The sequence below is a fragment of the Ischnura elegans genome, chromosome X (genome assembly GCF_921293095.1).
Source record: "Ischnura elegans chromosome X, ioIscEleg1.1, whole genome shotgun sequence".
Lineage (NCBI taxonomy): Eukaryota > Metazoa > Arthropoda > Insecta > Odonata > Coenagrionidae > Ischnura > Ischnura elegans.
This window is the reverse complement of record NC_060259.1, coordinates 115,014,181-115,032,720: the sequence shown is the minus strand read 5'-3', so window position 1 is coordinate 115,032,720 and position 18,540 is coordinate 115,014,181. Positions and strand designations below refer to the sequence as shown.

The 18,540-nt window shown below is 37.8% G+C and overlaps 1 protein-coding gene across 11 annotated transcripts in view; it reads right to left on the bottom strand.

The window, feature by feature from the left end:
- The window catches only part of LOC124171709 (rho GTPase-activating protein 190), a 647,547-nt gene that overhangs the window by 384,784 nt on the left and 244,223 nt on the right, over window positions 1-18,540 (bottom strand). For all 11 annotated transcript variants that reach the window (XM_046550979.1, XM_046550973.1, XM_046550982.1 and 8 more), the window contains one exon: window positions 16,715-16,893. In XM_046550979.1, the coding sequence (XP_046406935.1) occupies window positions 16,715-16,893 (179 nt within the window). The remainder of the gene's footprint in view (window positions 1-16,714; window positions 16,894-18,540) is intronic.

Below are 18,540 nucleotides of genomic sequence, written 5' to 3'. Positions count from 1 at the left end.
ACTAACGCAAAGGTTCGACTTACGTAAATTTCGACTTACGCTGAGTCTGCCGGAACGCATCTCTTACGTAACTCGGGGGATGCCTGTACAGCGAAAAAAAGTTACGGTCCCGATTTTCTTCCCATAAGTTATCTGTATTTTCATCCTCTGTACAACGAACCTCTGTACAGCAAAAATTTCTCTACAACGAAATAAACTTTTGGCCCCGTGTCAATTATTTTACCTCTTTAGAGCGAAATAATGAAGTTTGTGATTACGTATCCTCCATTTCATTGATATCATTTGCGCTCGAGATAGACGCATTAATTTTTTCGAAAAGGGAGTACATATTTCAATTTTTTCCTCATCGCTGAATCCATGAATTTGTTTCCTAGAAATAAGTTTAATAATTTGGATGTGATTAAAGGCTGTCGCGATGTGATTGATCATTGTCACTAACAAAGCACCATTACCTATATTTTTCATTTTAGCATCGTCTGCATTTCGTTTTCACATGACGGCCGTCAGCAGTGGATCGATTACGTAGGTATCGACTGAAACTATCGACCTATCGATTACTGACGATATTGGCTATTTCTGCGAAGTTTCACACGCCGACAAGATGAGTTATGCAGATGAAGGTCCTCGGGAGCAATAACTCTTTTAAAAGTGACGTTAAATATATTGTCAAGTCTCAGAATCTTCGTAGTAGTGAACGAAAAGTTAAAAGGTACCATTAGCAGTCCATCAGAATGTGTTTTATGGTTAATTTAGGGGATCTTTATCAAATCTTTCTCCAACTTCACAGAATGCCACCAAAAAGAAAGCAATTCACTCTCGAGCATAAAATTGCCATTTTAAAAGACGTTGACAAAGGAATGAAGAAATTGGACGTGGCCAAGAAGTACGGCATACGGCCGTCTTCATTGGCAACAATTTTAAAAAAGAGAAACAAAATAGAAATAAGCACCATGTACAACGCTGTGAATCCCACGAGGAAGCGATTATGGGCCGCAACTTACGACAAGGTTGATGAAGCAACATTTAAATGGTTTTTACAAATACGAAGTTTGAATATCCCTGTCACTGGACCTCTAATTTGCCAAAAAGCCAAGCAATTGGCCGTGACTTTAGGTGAAGACGGATTTTGCGCATCACAAGGCTGGCTTGAAAAGTTTCGCACTCGCCACAATATTTTGTGCAAGGGAATATCAGGAGAAGAGATGTCTGCACCGGCAGATGCCATTGCTCAGTGGCAGAGTGGAAAATTAAAGGAGATTATGGCGAGTTTTCCCCCGAAAAATATATTCAACGCCGACGAGACGGCTTTAATGTATCGGCTGCTACCTGAGAGGACAATGGCTGTAAAAACAGATAAATGTAAAGGTGGAAAAAAGGCAAAAGATCGCATCACTGTCCTTCTCTGCTGTAATGCAGATGGGACTGAGATGTTACGACCCTTAGTGATAGGAAAGGCGAGAAACCCACGTTGTTTTAAAAACATTTGACGTTTACCAGCAGATTACAGGGCGAATAAAAAAGCATGGATGACTTCTGAATTATTTCAGCAGTGGGTTTTAGAAATTGACATGAAAATGAGAGCACAAAAGAGAAAGATTGCTCTTTTATTAGACAACTGTTCGGCTCGCAACTCTTGTGATATACACCCATGTCTCGTATAGCGCAATTTCGATATAGCGCAAATACGTTCCTCGGGGAAACATTGCAACGCAGTGTAGCCTAATCAAAACTCTTAAACGCTCTCGTGATAAAACGTGAACTTGCGCGAAGTACAAACGAAATTTATATCATTTTACGCATATTAATGTTATTGCTTGCCTCAAAACTTCTTTTTTGTTTATATATTAATCGAAATCTATTGCTGTGCAATGGCCAAAAGTATTACTCGTCATTGGGTCCAGATAGCCGGCTTACCGAAGTAATTTATCTCGTCTCCTTAACAGAATGATAATAAATAATTTAGATCGTTATTTAAGCGTGGGGCTAGTGGAAATGATTTTTTTTTTCAGCAATACGGTTTGAGACGTATTTTTGCCGTCATAGGTTATAGGGCGATTGACTTCTAGATAGAGCGTCTACGCCGTCTACGCTAAAGCCTTCAAGGTCATCGGTATTCACGGGGGAGAAATGGAGCGGTGGCCGAGTTGCGCATGAATAGCATCAACACATAAAAGGGTCCGCTATGGAGTCTCAAACACAATGGCTTCGTTCCCTCCCCGCAGTCTTAGGCCTTCTGCGTCTCAGGAATACAGTTCAGCAGTGGAAGGTGATTTAGATAGAGCCATACAGAGTAAAAACCAAGAGAATATGGCAAAAAAAAGGAATGCGTGTAGAAAAATCAAGAATTTATCAATAAAAACTATAAACCTAGAAGAGGAATTGAAAGAGGTCAATTGCTTTGAAAATGGAGAGCGTCAAAGCGATATTGCGCGGAAGTTTAAACGTACGATGCCTTATTCTGAATAAAGACGAAGTTAAAACATCAGTGACCTCAGCCGCACCAACTTCAACCAAGCGGTCTACACATACGGAAAGTTCATAGAGAATCAGTACAAAAAGACGAGAGTGGTAATCGCTCCGAGACATTTAGTGAAAGCTCCGGTTGGTTCCAGAATTTAAACGGCAAGCAGGTATTTTCAGTGCGGCGATATCAGGTGAATATGCAAGTGTTGATAGCGCAGTCACCGCAACATTTTCTGATGAACTCCAAGCTGTGATTGAAAGTGGCTCCTTGCCCCCTCAACCAGTTTTTAGTGTTGACGAGACGATATTGTTTTGGAAAAGAATGCAATCTCGTTCATTCATTTTCAGGGAAGGAAAACCTGGGTCAGGTTTCAATGCATTTAAAGACTGTTTCACGTAGCTGCTAATGACTCGGAGGACTTCAAATTAAAATGATTTATCATTCATAAACTCCGCTAGCTATGAAATGGCATTCGAAGTAGCATTTTCCTGTCATTTCGATGAGCGACAAAAGGGCCTGGGTGACACAATAGTTGTTTTTAGACTAGTTTGAAAAATCGTCAACTGCCGGAAACGCATCACGATCCCCTGAGATAGCAGATGTTAGCCCACCCGCACGACAGGATGGAATTTCAAAAGCACGTAAGAATTTTTTTTAACGTGAATAAGTCTTTGAATGCGTGCATACTATCTTTAAAGATGTTTTAAACTATAAAAATTTATATAAATAATGTTTTCTAAGGCTTTTTATGGGAATATAGATGTTTTAGAGGAAATTCAATACCCAAGACCTATCGTACCAGGAACGCATCCCTATCTTCCCAATGATAAAACGCTCTCGTACAACGCAAATTCGTATAGCGCAAAGACCCCGAGGAACGCATCCCTTGCGCTAAACGAGACATGGGTGTAAATAGGCTTACAAATGTGAAGTTGTATTTCTTCCCTCCGAACTGCACTTCCTGCCTGCAACCCTTAGATATGGGTATTATTTGATCTTTTAAATCGAATTACAGATCAAGGATGCTGCATCGAATCGTAATTAATATTGAGAGGAAAATGGACAACCCTTATTTTATTAACTTAAAACAAGAGATTGAAATGGCTACTGGTGGCTGGTGGAGTGTGACTCCACTAACAATAAGGAACTGTTGGAGAAAGGCAGGCTTTGACTTCAATAAAGGAGAAGAAACTGAAGCAGGTCCCAGTATAAGCAGTAATTACATTGGCATTGATGCAGTCTGGGAGGAGTATATTTTGAGAGCAGGAGTGCAAACTGATGTGACTGCAGATGATTTTGTATCTGCTGATGAGGACGTACCAGTATTCCCTGAAGTAACAGATGAGGATATTTTACAGGAAGTTATGTAAAACGATTCATCTGAGAGTGATGAGGATGATGGTAACCCTGAGAGAGAAATTACTACAAATGAGGCCCTTGCATTCATTGAAGCCCTGCAGAAATTGTTTTCCCAGAGAGATATACCTGTTGAGCATTTAGTCTCTCTCGATCAACTGCGGCATGTTTGTGTGAGATGGTCCTTGGAAGGAAAGCGAACCATTCAGAAAAAATTACCAAATTTCTTTAAATAAGTTTTATTTTAATTTTGAGAGCATCAGCCATCTATATTCTATTAAGTTCTATTTATGTTGATAGTGGGATATGTTATTATTTATATGCAAGTCAATTTGCTGTTTGCTAATTACTATCCTTTTGTTTGCACAGTCTTGTGTCTGCTAAAGAGCATTTGAGTTACTTGTTTTCAAGCTTTCTTTAGTTTTACAAATTCCATAAATTCCATGGAATGCCCACATATTGTGATATTATCTTTAATGTTTAATAATGCTCTTAGCTGTTATCAGGAAGACTGGGATATATCTTCTTGAATTTCAGAGTTACCTGAAGTTGTAACATATTATTATTTATAAAGAATTCTTCAATTTTGTGAGTGAAATAAAGAAAGTTATTTGTTAACGCCACAAATAATTAAAAATATCAATTACACTTGTCCCTAAATGTGCTCCTATCAAATCTTTGTATGATTGAGTTCAATAAGTGATTGGCTTTAAGTTCTTGCTTTGCCAATGAGGCCATATCAAAGTTTAACATTTTTAAAGTAAATTTGAGAAAATTTACCATATTTATGTGGGTAACATATCTTATTTAAGTGAATTTATGAATAGATATCAGTCCTTTATTTGCTAAAAAGCTTTTCAGTACATTAAAATGGGTCATAACTTCTGTAAAAGGGATACCTCTGTATAACAAAAACCTCTATGCAACAAAATTTTTTCTTGGTCCCTAGAATTTCGTTATAAAGAGGTTTGACTGTATTTGATGTATCCTGGAATGTGAGTGATCGAAGACTTCAGTGAAGTGATTCAGAATTGCCTCAGCTGCAAGAGCTCCCATTGAGTTATATGGCATTTGATAAAAATAAAATAGCACCCACTGTGTAAAAGTGAAAAAATGGAAATCAATAAACTAAATAACTTCTCCTGCAGTTCTATGTCTAGTCAATATACAAGTGAACACCCTGAGTCCGGCACTCAGTACTTGGGCGAGACAAAATTTGGAATTTTGCCGGATTTAGGGTACTGCAGTACAAGCCACTAAAATTAGGAGGTCCAATGTTTTTTATGGGAATTATTTTTAAGGTAATTCAATACATTGTAACAAAATAAGAAGAAATTTACATTAATTCAGTTCAATTTTTAAATAATTGATAAAAAATGAGAACATACATTAGATGTTAAAAATAAAAAATAAAGTACCTAAAAAATGTTCAATGGGTTAAAAATCCATATACTGTGAATAATATGATTCAATGAGCTGTGTGCTATCTATAATGTCAACTCCGTCCCTACAAACTGCCTCAGCAGTGCTTCCACCGGTGTGACTGATAGTGAGATAGCCTAGGGGGACGATTCTTGCAGGTGAAAAAAGGGTTTCTTTGCACTGGCCACAACAAGGCAAACAGATTCTCTCTCTTTCAGCAAACCATCTCCAGCCAGAAGAAAATGGCAAATTAGTTGACTAGCTTTCGGAGGATTAGTGTAGAGACAGCCAGGCCCTGAAATGGCAATGAAACCACTCGGATAGGTGTATTTTCGGCGATGCAACTTTAAAAAAATCATTTTGAAGAACTCCAGAAAAACCATTTCATTGTTTAGATCATTCCTCTATTTAGGTTTTCGGATTATCAACCTTCTACCGTAACACATTTGATGCTCTCCAGTACCATTCCAATGTATCCAAGGCCTCTATATTTATGGCACTTAGGCAATAACTCAATGAACACTAAAAGATTTTTGATGAAATTTTGTTACTAACAAAAGGTTGTCATTTGAAAACAATACACTGTCACTGTGATCTTTAGTTGTTTCAGAGGTGATTTTATGGAATCTACTTAACACAATGAAAAGTAAAGAAAACTTTGTAATTCCACATAAATATTGAATGCATGACCTAGGTTTCAAAGCGGAACGACATCATCTGGTGAACTACGTGCCACGTCAAACGTTAAATACAGTAGAACCTCACTCATGAAACTTTCAGCGGAAAACCAAAAAAAGTTTCATAAGTGAGGAAGTTTCATATGTGAGGTTTTTCGGTATTCAGCATGAAATCCTTTCCTATAGGGGCCGGTTTGTTTCCAGGATGCAATTACTCATTTGGAGGCAAGAAATTGAAGCCTAATAATCTTATTTTCACACAAGCAACACCACAGATGATGTGTTACTTTAAGAGAAATATAATTCTACATTCCTGAACAACATTATCCGCGGTTGAACATCTAGCATTTCTGGTACTGATCTGCAAGGCTATCATACTGGAGAGATTTCGGAATGATGACACTAAATGTTCACAGAGAAGCCAATTTTTTAAAAAAGTTCTCATTAAAAGCAGTTTCAGGAAATTCATTTCACCACCTATAGGCAAACCCATGATTGTAGATTAAAGAAATGAAATACCTAAGGAAAGTCATCCAAATTAACCCCATAACTAGGGAGCAAAATTTCACTAATGTATCACGAAGGCTTCCCACCCTATGGACCAGGGTTCATGTCATGGCCGAGGCAGAAAGTTTTCAGAGATGGCTGTATCCCTGCTTGAAAGTAGTGTGGACGGAACTTCCAGTGCAACACCATGTCCGGCAGATGGAACATTAAGCCCTGGTTAAGCCTATTGTTACAACCTGGCTAATTCCAACACAGGGTTTCTATACTCCCTCCCTTACCTCATGTCGAAAATGACCCCAGCTGTCGGTTTCTTCCCTCTAAATACCATGCCATAGATAATATGGAGCACCCGGCAGTGGCGTAATTATGTTGGGTCGATGAGGGGATAGATCCCCCTCCAAAGCCACAGAGAATTGAAAAAAAAAATTTAAAACAAAAGTCTAGCTTTGATAAACAACAACTGCATCTACTCAAAGTTAAATTTTAGGAGCCAAAATGATGTAAAACATTTTACAGGCATGCTCTTTTTTTAAATTTTCCGGGAATCCCCGATGCCTTGGGGGGGAGGGGGGTACTCAGGTACTATCATCACCCCCAAAGCATATTCCTAGTTGCGCCACTGGTATCCGGGATATTCCGTGACTAATTGTAAGACTTTTCCGGTGCTTAGATCACTTTTTTTAAGTGAGCATTTGAAATAACCGCACAACTGCCGTCAGTGATGATTGAACAAAAATATATTAAGAGCTCGAAAAAATCTCCCCTCTCAAAAATGTTTACGCACTAAAAAAGAATTTTTCCGTGAAATTTTAGCAATAGTAGATTGAATCTACCGGGTATAGCTTCTCTGTCGGCATTCTTACGCGAATTCAGCGCCGGGAACTTCGAATCACAAGCCGTGTGACCCATCTTCACGTAATATTTTGCTTCCCCATATCTGATCACAACACCAGACTGTTTTTGTACTTCGGTATAATGGTTATAAGTCATTCCAGAGTCGAAAGGAACTGCCTTATCTTTCGCGTTTTGAATTTGACTTTAATGATTACGTTACGACTGACGACGCGAGTTATTCTCAGAGGACATTCGTACTAACTCTCGTTCAGTTAAAAAATAAACGCTTGCCAGCAGGCAGACTCAAGCTAATAGCTACTCAAGGTCCAACTTTGTTTGATTTAGACCCACTGAGATACAAGTTAGGTCAATTTTGATCGGCGCGCCGCGTAAGCAACTTTCCCCCGGCTCAATTCGTCCCGCGGATGCGGGATTAGCCCGCGGAATGAGACCATGCATGCTGTTTTTACCATCGTGTTGAATCACCATCGACTTACATCTATACTGCAAATACGATAATCTCTTTTGGATGACCTTGGAAGCCAAATTTTTGGTACGGGAGGATTTTTAACGGCTCATTTAGGTGTTATTTCGCTGGGGCGACGGAAAACATAGCGTTGGCAAATTCTAGACAATCTTCCGTTAGAGATAGATATTCCGAATTAACGATCATCTACTGCAGTTAAAATTAATATCTAATAAACAGCATCGCTCATTATTAAAACTTAGTATTCTTCATTGACATATCTATGTGATGAGCACATACTACCCCTGCTCCTGTGACTAAAATTGGCGCGCGTACCGCAATCTTCTCGTAGAGCAGTTATCTGAAAAGTCGTATAAGTGAGGTATTTTATCTCATTGGACTGGGAAAATGCGTTTCGTAACCGAGTTTGTCGTATAAGTGAAAAGTTTCATAACTGAGGTTGGAAATACATGGGTTCATATGGGGTTATTCACCGGACAAAAAAAAAATCGGCGTATAAGTGAGGTCATCGCATAACTGAGGGTCGTATAACCGAGGTTCTACTGTATTTACGTGGACTTTTTTGAAAGTTTTCTTTACTTTTCAGTGTGTAACTATGATCTTTATTCAACATAGTAAATTAGTAGTACGTAGTCTTTCACATTATTCAAATCGCTCACTCTGATTCTGTTTATCAGAATGAGGGATCTAAATTGATAAATTTGGAAAGGGTTCACTGGCATAAGGGAGACCAGGATGTTGTTGAGGTGGAATGGATAATGCTGGAGTGGGTTGATGGACTGCTAGGAAAGGCTGGAGAAAGCCTTGGTGGGGTTACTTAAGGTAGAAATGGATAATTTTAGGATCAGGCAAGGAATTTTAGTTGAGAACATATTTTTTTGTTATTTCATAAAATGCTGATCCTCAAGTCAACCAAATGAAGATTACTGGACAAAAATCCAGCAAAGGATAGAGGAAGACTCATTAAAACCACTGCCTACACCCAAGGCCTCAGCCTCAACGGTATCTTGGAAATAGGAGATAGGTTCACTAGTGCACTATGCCCAGAAGAATTGGGCCGAATATACTACGTCAATATGAGTATTCCACACCACAGATGGAGCTTTTGTACCCAGAAGTACTACAGCACCCCGAAAATACACCAAGATCCAGATGAGTGGACAAATACCTACCAACCTGAGGAAAGTACTGAAATACATAGAGTAATTATAAGAAGGGTAGAGTTTTACCATTTGGCCCAAAATGTTATTATATCACAGATTAAAAAATAGAGCCACTTAAAAATTAAGCTGAAATTCCCAGACTTATCACGAATACCTTAAAATTTTTCCAGATTTTCTAATACAGTCAACTCTTGATTTTACGAAGTCAGGGGGACCAGAAAATTGGCACTTCGTAAAATCGAGTTTCATAATTTCAAACCTTTTTCATAAGTCACGAAAAAATGTTCGCTTTTGTTTCTTCTGCCATTTTTTGTCTTTAGGTCTTATTAAAATGTTTTCGGTGGTTATTCTCGGTTTTATTCATAGAAAAGGCTTTTTGTTATCGATTTATACTGTGAAAGATCGTTAAATAATTATACCACCATAAAATTCCCATTTCTCGTTCATACTTCAACATCAACGATCGCTTAAGAAATTCCCGACCAGCTTAGAAAACGTAATCAAATAATGAATTGCAAAGTTTATTATAAGAATTTAATGTTATAAATTTGTGGTTAGGAGCGAATAAAAACTATTAAGTACGCGTAAGATAGATATTTCTTTCCAGCACCCTTGGAATTTTAGCGGCAGCCGGCCTAACCGCCACTTATGTCGCCCTCTATCGCTCAGCGACGAGAAAAAAAAAGAAAAACAAGGGCCTTAACCCATTTCCAAAATAACCTTCGTAAGTTAATATTTCGAGTGACTCCGTATTTTCAGCTGAATGTGCTATCTTTTCAATTAGTTATTTTCATTGAGATTCAGTTACGATCATAAATTACGTAGGATATGATTATCTTCTGGCGAATATTTTACGTAAATTCTGTTTGAGACGCAGATCTTTGCAGACTTTGCTATGAAAGACTTTATTCTTCATCAGGGCCATATTCTTCATATTGGGTGTGAAGTGCTATGTTCATATGGTATTTCTCTATTCTTTTATGCTAACAGGAGCAAGGTTCCAACCGGAAAACGACAGGAGAAATATCTTCCATTATCGAAGAAATAAAGAGATAAACGTTATTATCCGCATTGATTGTTTTCCTACAAGAGATGTTTCATCATTTCTCAACGTGGGTGAAGTATTGGTTCACTTGCGTGAATTCCCAAAAATGACACACAAAAACCTGTACCTTCACCTCATTTAGTTTTCTTGTTCCTTTCTCCGCCGTATTGAAAGTTATGCAAAGGATCATTGACATTGAGAAAAGATTTTCTTAGCTTTAGCACAAAAAAAAAGTTGCGCCATAACCGTAAATAAGTAGTGTGGAAAGAGCAAAGAAAATAATTTCTATTGAAACGTCAGCAGAGAAGAAGAGAGAGAATTATAAGCGCGGCAGGATTATGACTGGCTCTTAGTTTTAAATTCTGATCAAGTGAAATTAATTGATAATATTGTTATATTTATTTGTGACGAGTTGGGGGTCCAACTGAATCCTAAAAAGTGCAATTTGTTCCCGACTCACACCATTAAGTATCTTGGGGTATGTATCGACACCATCGAGATGCAGTTAAAACTGACAACGACCACCCTAAAGCGGGTGCACTATATTATATCGGTTCTACCTCGTGTTTGTGCAAAGGATATGCCTAAAGCCTTAGGCTTCCTTAGTTGGGTTGTGTATATTAAAGCCCTGCCTCTATTCCTTATTAAAGACGCGGCCCAAAGAAAGGTCGAGTGGTGGGAATTATTATGGAGGGAGCAAATTGTTCATAATCCCAGATATTTCAGAAATTATGAGATTGTATATGATGCATATTGTGACGCCACACCGTGGCAAGTAGCCTGGTTGTGCCAAGAGCTGGACTTTGTTGAGATATGGGCATTGCCTAGAGAAACCCCAATCTATGTAGCGGAGTGCATTGCCGCCCTGATGGCAGCAAACCACATGTTCTCAATAACCCCAATGGGGTCCCATGTTAATGTTTATACAGACAATATGGCTACAATGCATAGTTTACAACGGGGTAAAGGTCTAGTGTTTAAGAAAAGACATGTAAAAACCTTGTATGTTCAGTTAATAAAGGATGTGTCACGGTACGTGACCTGGCGCTTCGTCCCGACGGCCCAGAATCCGGCCGACCGTCCTTCCCGGACCGTCCTGCCTCCCTATGCCAAGTCGGCGTGCTTCTCGTGGGCCGCCGGCTGGGTATATAGGTAGGGCGAGGCCTGGGTGGGACAGTTGGTCGGAAATTCTCGGGTCGAGAGGACGAGGTGCCAGATCTCTCCACAATCGGGGAACGTTCCCAGTGGGTGGGGTGAATAAGAGTGGGATGGGGATTGCCTGACGAAAGAAGTGGTCAGCATATGGTGGGCTGGAGGGGGCAGGAGAAAGAAGGCTGGGGAAAGGGCCTTCAGCTCTGCCTCAGTCTACGTTTGGGGGGTGTATTTTTCTACGACGCATTCAAGCTCCGTAACCTTACAAAAAGGGAGGGAGTGAATGGGAAATGCTGGGGAAGGAGGGGTTTGGGATGCGTAAGATAGGTGTCGGCAAGATCAGCAGAAGGCCGCGGGAGGAAGTAAACAAAGACTTTGGAAAGAAAGTTCCCTCGGCATGGGAAAACGGGGAGAGACGCGAGAAGAAAGTTCATGGTTAGAGTTAGAAGTGCGTCTTCATTACGAGTAGCCTGAAGAATAAGTTGGTGGTTAATAGAGCCCAATACTTATGATATATAAGTTGTTTATTCAGGAAGGCTGTTATATACACGAAAAGATATTTCTAAAAAATCTGTTATTTTTTTCTTTTTGCCCTTCTCCATCGCCGCTTCCACCATGGTTTCTCACTTGCATAAATGGGAATGAAATTGGGGACCTATCTCGTGAGCCAGATCAAAATATCTTAATGTTTGGAGGGCAGCGTGTACTTCTTTTTTATATGGTGGAATTACTTCCTCACTTTCATCTTCGTCGTCACCGCTATTCTGACTAGTCCCGGCCGCTACTTCTTCGGACGTATGTACCGGCATCCCATTGTCGCAAGCCCGGAGATCATCGTCAAGGGCAATATATTCGTTTGATGTTGCGCGCTGTGCTCCTGCTTTTTCCAAGAATTTTTCAAAATCATCTTTTAAGCCTCTAATCTCCTCCATGATTTTATCCGCTGTAGCTTCCTGAAGGTATAACGTAACGAATCAACCATAGCAGTAGAATTACTAGTAGGCTAGTTGTATCAATTACCAACCTCGAGAACATCCTCATGATGTGCTATCAAAGGGAATCCGGCCGATTTCCAGCAATTTGCGATTGTAGTGGAGGAAATAAAGTACGACTTTGAACCGTGTTTCTGCGATGAAAAATGACAATTTTATTTACTTGGCCATTTTAGATAAGTTAACAAAATCGTTATTTCTCATCGCAGAAACACGGCTCAGAGACGTACTTGAATGCCTGATTGGCAAGAGTGCGATGCAAACAATTATTTTTTGATGATGGCATTGATTGATAGATTTTCAAAATGCAGTCAGAGCGGTCACTTTTGGGGAGGGAGGCCCACCGCTGGGAGGGTCGAAGAGAGGGGCCAGCTAGGGTGAGCTCGTCGAGGAAAGGGTCCCGGATTAGGGGCCCTACGAAGTGCTTTGGCGAAAAGTAGTCAAGTAGTCTTTAAGTACGTCACAGGAGCCTGGCTTGCGAACGTACCAGGTACGTTCACAGCAGTGCAAAGGGTTATTTACGAGTGTACGAAATACCCCTCGCGACCTTCCTGACATGTTGAACTACGAGGTATTTTCGATGCGATGTTTACGAATAGGGACGTAAATAGGGGCATTATGTCAGTCGCGATATTTTACTGAACTCCTACTTCCCCTAAATTCCCACAGTGAGGTTTTAGGCAAACCCTTTCTTTCCAAAGTTGCACTATCATTTACGATGTCACACTTTTGATGAACCACAGTTGGAAGCGCTGATTTTTTAGCCACTTACGCCGGCGTAACTATTTTTGTTGACAAATATTTCGCTATAGTTCGTATAAATGAATGCCTTTCGCTCCTGGGGACCGATCCGAGGTTCATTAATTCAAAACATTTCGTACAATCGAAACTTCGTATAATCAAATAGCGCCATGTATTTACCATAGGCTTTTCGCCAGGACCGCAATATCACTTCGTATAATCGAAAACTTCGTAAAATCCTGCTTCGTATAATCGACAGTTTACTGTATAACATATTCACTTTTAGAAGAGACAAACAATTGGTTAGAGGCAGTTAAATATACTGTATTCATCTGAATATAGTCCCCCCCTTTTTTCCAAAAATGCCCGTGGTAAAAGTAAAGAGGGGACTATATTCAAGCATATTTTTAAAATTTTTCCCAAAACTGAGACTACAAAATTAGGGGGGACTATATTAGGAGAAATACGGTAAACCTTAGGGCAATTTAATTTAATATAAGATATAAAAGTAATTAAAAATCTTAAAGAACACTGTCTCAAGGATGCTATGGAATTAGGATGGTTATCTGCCACAGACAAGAGTACCCATGCTACAGAGGAAAAATCACCATTTGGCAAAGATAATTTTTCAGATCAGAAGAGAACAGAGATCATTTCCCCTGACATTTCAGGCACATATTCCCAGACATTCCAGATTTTCCATTAGACTGGCCACCCCACTAAATATTTATTAGCTACAAATTTCTATTCCCATAAAATAATTTGGTTAAGACATGAACTGAGGCCCTACACTAACTCAGGGTAAAAAATAGCCTGAACAGACAAAATTCTTTGAAAATGATAACTCTGACCTATGTTTATACATATGACGATGTATGATCTGCAAAAAATGTTAATTCCTTGATAAAATAATAATAATAAAAGCAGCATTAATTAAGATACCTTTACTCAAGGGTTTTCTAAACAATTGAATCTTCTCATTCAATGCACACAACCCATGCCCTCCTAAGGACTGACCCCCAAGGTCGGATTCAAACCTCCAAACTTTTAGTTTAGCATCACTAAGGAAGGCAGTGATGATATGAAAATTTAATCTGTTTTAAATGGGTGGACATAGATTAAGTATTAGCTTGAGGTAATTAAGTATTCAGTGCGTCCATGGAAGCATTAAAATATCATTTTAGTATGCACTGCTCTCTGTCATTACCTGGCAGCAGCTTTCAATGGAATTTTTTTTTATAATTAAACATGGCATGAAAATGAATTGTATTCAATGATAAAATCAAGATAAAATATCAAGAGAAATATTAGAGAATAAACCTGCCTGCAATGAATCATTACCATGAGTACAGGTTACTTGAAATTAGAATTAAAAATTAGGAACTACAGTCATATTTTAAAGATTTTATTTGACTAAAATATTAAATTTATCACTCACAATTGCAAAAAAAATTATAAACTCAAAATCACCAAATACCACAAAATGAATATTAATTCATTTAAGCTGGCAATTAAACCCTAAATAATGAAATCATAAATTTAAAAACATAAGTATACAAAATAAAAATAATTTATAAAAATAAGTTCGAACACATATACATAAATACATAACATAGAAGAAAAATATAAAATGATAATCTTAAAAAATAAAACATACCGATAACGATAACCTCATGATATTATGAGAAATCGAATGAAAAAAATACTTCAAAAAAAGAACATCCCTCATAGCCACATACCATTTCAAAGCTTATCATCAGTGTTCTCCGCATCTTTCTACTCCAATATATGGAATACATAACAATGACGATAGAATGAGAGAAATTATTCACAAACGAACGAGTGAATGAAAAATCTTACTAATAACAGCACCGGAAACAGCCAAATCTTCATTCCATCCAATGTTTTCACTAAGATATGAGTGGCATTTCCATTTTCGCGAATGTGAAAAAAAAACTGTAAATATATTATAGCTTTTGCTCAAACAAACAGTGGCCCATGCCAACTCTGCTATAAATCTTGCAGAAAAGTGCATCTTTTCACAAATCAATTTCCATAAACTGTTGTAAAAATGCCTTGTCCCACCCAAATCATACTCACAGGACCACTTGTAGGTTAACAACAAGTCCCTAAACATACCCTGCTCTCGTCATTTGCATTAAAATACCAATAACAAATAGTTTCTTCCCACTTTGATGGGTTAGTGCTAGTATTGAAAAGTGTTCATATATCCATACAGGGGGTTAATTTTGTCCCAAAATTTCTGACTAAGGGCAGGCCACAGTCATTTACTCATTTCTTTCTTGTTTAACTTCTCTGATTACATTCTCAGATGCTCTGTCTCCACTTGGATCCTACTAACAGCTTCACCCTGATTGCTCCCTTCAGATTAATCAATCTTCAATTTTTCAATGTGATCAATATATTTTACAATTCCATTAGCCATCAACATACTAGTCACAATTAAGTCCCACTACAATACCTAATTAACTTTCCCATTTATGGGGTCTAAACTACCTACGCTATGCATTCCACCATTCGGCTTTAATTGATTTTTATGTGCCATTACAACATGACTACGTATCAAACATCCTAGAATCACTATCCCTATTCTGCAGCAAACTGTTTGTATTCGTTCGGCATTTCTTTGATTTCGGGCATCTTCATTCTCATCTTTCTCTCTCTTTAGTTTCACTTCCCTAAATTTTCTAAAATATCATATCAATTGGTACGGCAGTGGGAGTCCTTCTCAACAGTTGTTTTCCATTTCTACTAACCCATTTTAGTAAAATAATTTCTGCAGAAATACAAAGGTTAGGATATGAAAAGGAGTTGAATTGCACTGAATCTTGTATCCTTTGCATCAGACAGCAGACAAGAAAAATGTTTCCGAATTAAAACATATATATACATGGCTGCAGCATTAATAATACAAATGACAGACATAAATGTACAACCACAGATCACAGATTCACTTACATTGTCTTATAATCAATAATGACTTTTGCTTTTACTATTCATAGTGTTGTACATCAAATTTATGTCAGTGAAAATAAGTCCTTAACACTGATTTTGTTCACGGGAGCACAATGGATGGATTGGTAATTTTGGGTAGGGTTCAGGTGATATTAGCTTGACACTGGTGCGGCCTAGTCAAAAGATATTGAGCATTCTCTGGGAAAAGCAGTACCATTAGTCCCTCCCCAAAACATGAGACGGAAAAACCATATAGGTACATATTTATAATGAGTGTTTTTCCAGGTGAAAGTAAATACGTTTAAACAATATTAAAATGCTAATTCCGCAATTTACTTCTCTACTGAAGAATTATGAAAAACTAAGCAAGAAATGAATGCATACAACTAATGTTACCCTCACATTCCATTAAAAAAAATTGAATATGAGTCGCTAAATATAATAAAATGTCTGTTTAAAATAGTTGGACAGATTAAAATATGGGTCTCAAGAGTTATAAAATTGAGTGAAATCAAATCGTTGATGAAGATGTGCTGGCTGCCCTTATATACTGGTATTAAATTAAAGACAAAGTAAAAATTAAAGTTTTACAGTGCATAATATAAGACAATTAATTGCAAAATCGGCAAGCCTTTACTTTTTGTAAAAGGGTGGAAAGATAGTTGAAAAACTAAATAGGCATTCTGGATAGTAATAATGCAGAACCTGATTGTGTTAAACTGAAACATGGAGTGAAAACATATAAAGTAATTACTCTCCATGAAAAATACCCTGCCCTCAACCAATTACCACAAAACCAGTTATGAACTCAATGTTTCTAAATGTTAGCTCCTAAAAGATCCACTGAAAGATTTTTTGCCTTAGCTATTGTGATACAATTAACATAATTGCGACTTACTCTTTTGCTGGCAGGATGATGTTGAGGTCATGAAATGTGCTTGTAATCTATCAGCTGTAGCATTTCCCTCAGTGATTAACAAATGGCTTAGGTCACTACAAAAGAAAGCATTGGCACCTCCACTATCGGTGACTGCTAATATTTGGATTGGCAGGTTAGGAATGTTCATGGAGAACGCACTGTAATAAAATAGTAGGTCATATTCTGTTTATTTGCTAAATTGTAATATTTCCTTTTAAAACTTCCATCAACATAGAAAAAAATCTATAAAGCTCATAAGGTGTAAAATATTTACCAACATTTCCAGATTAAATAACATTTTCCACATAACATATTAGTAGATTAATGACAGATTATGCCATCACTAAATATACTAATTGATTTGAAGTAAAATATTGTGGAAATCCATCCTTTGCATTAAAAAGATTTAGATTTTTTCCACAAATTTTTACCGAGTGTCTTATGATTCTACAATGTGGGATAAAAATCTATAGAAAAAATTACAAAATTCACTATCAACAGATATACCTGGAATAAGGGTAATCCTCATATTTGAAGACTATATATGAATATTTTTTCAACTTGGATTTATATTCAGGAGATACACCTTGAAAAAGTTCAGCAACTTACTATTGACTTGTATCACTCAGTGGCGGATACAGATGGGGGGCACAGAGGGCGTGCGGCCCCCCCTTACGGGTCTGCCTGTATTGCCGAACATTGCAAAACCACAATTGTAACTTTTTTATATCATACGATGGCATTGTCTTTTACATGTTTATAATCACTTTAAATAAATTTTCATATACTTTGCCTGTGACTTGATCATCTTTTATTACGATTAAAGTAAAGACAACTCAAGATATGTTGCGCCCCCCCTTGAGTTTTTTCTGTATTCGCCACTGGTATCACTGGCCGATGTAAGTTGGCCAAGAGCCCATTTAAACCAATCACTATTAAGCAGGCTACCTTTCAATTTTAATTGATATTTCATTGGAGATGTAGCATTGATGCATTTCATCACATTCTCCCCACCATTAAACAAAGACCATTCATAAAATAATAAGAATTTAAAGGCAACACAACAAAAAGCACAAACAACAAGCTATCAACAAAGTGGAGTCCCGCAAACTAGGACACCTATAGACCGGAAGACTGGATACTGCCCCAGAAACCCTGGCAGAGCAATAAATCCCCCATGTCAAACATTACAGCACCAGCCTTTTAAAACCAATTTTCAGTACTGACAGCTTTTTGTTAAGTTTTTCACCAGGTAAATTTCAGTTGCAGATTTTTGTATTGCTTATGCAATAAATTAATGTTTAGTATTGTTATAATTAGGGATGGATGGATCCAGGATTTTTTTTGGATCCAGATTCGGATCGGATACTTTATTTCCAGTGATGGATCTTCGAATATTTTCGGATCCAAATGCATTTTAATTGCCTGCCATAAAACAAAGTAATTATTCAAGTTTCTCCATGGTAAATATGATCAGAGGAATGCTATTTAGATTGTACTACACAATTTATGAGCTTTCAAGTTATTTTTTTTTTAAACATAATATCTTTACACATTCAGGATCTAAACTACAACACTAGCATTTGGCAATGAAAATAGGCTTCAATCTGAGGATTAACTTATCTATAGTGTTTTAATTTTCCTCAGAAACGTTTCCCCTGAAATTTATCACTTTTTCATCACATACTAACTTGTGTTTCACCCGCAAATCCTCCACTTGTAGTGAGGTGGATTTTGCACTTCCTCGTGATAGTTATATGCCACAGTGGACAAACATGGCATATTTTGAGTACTCCTTATCTCAA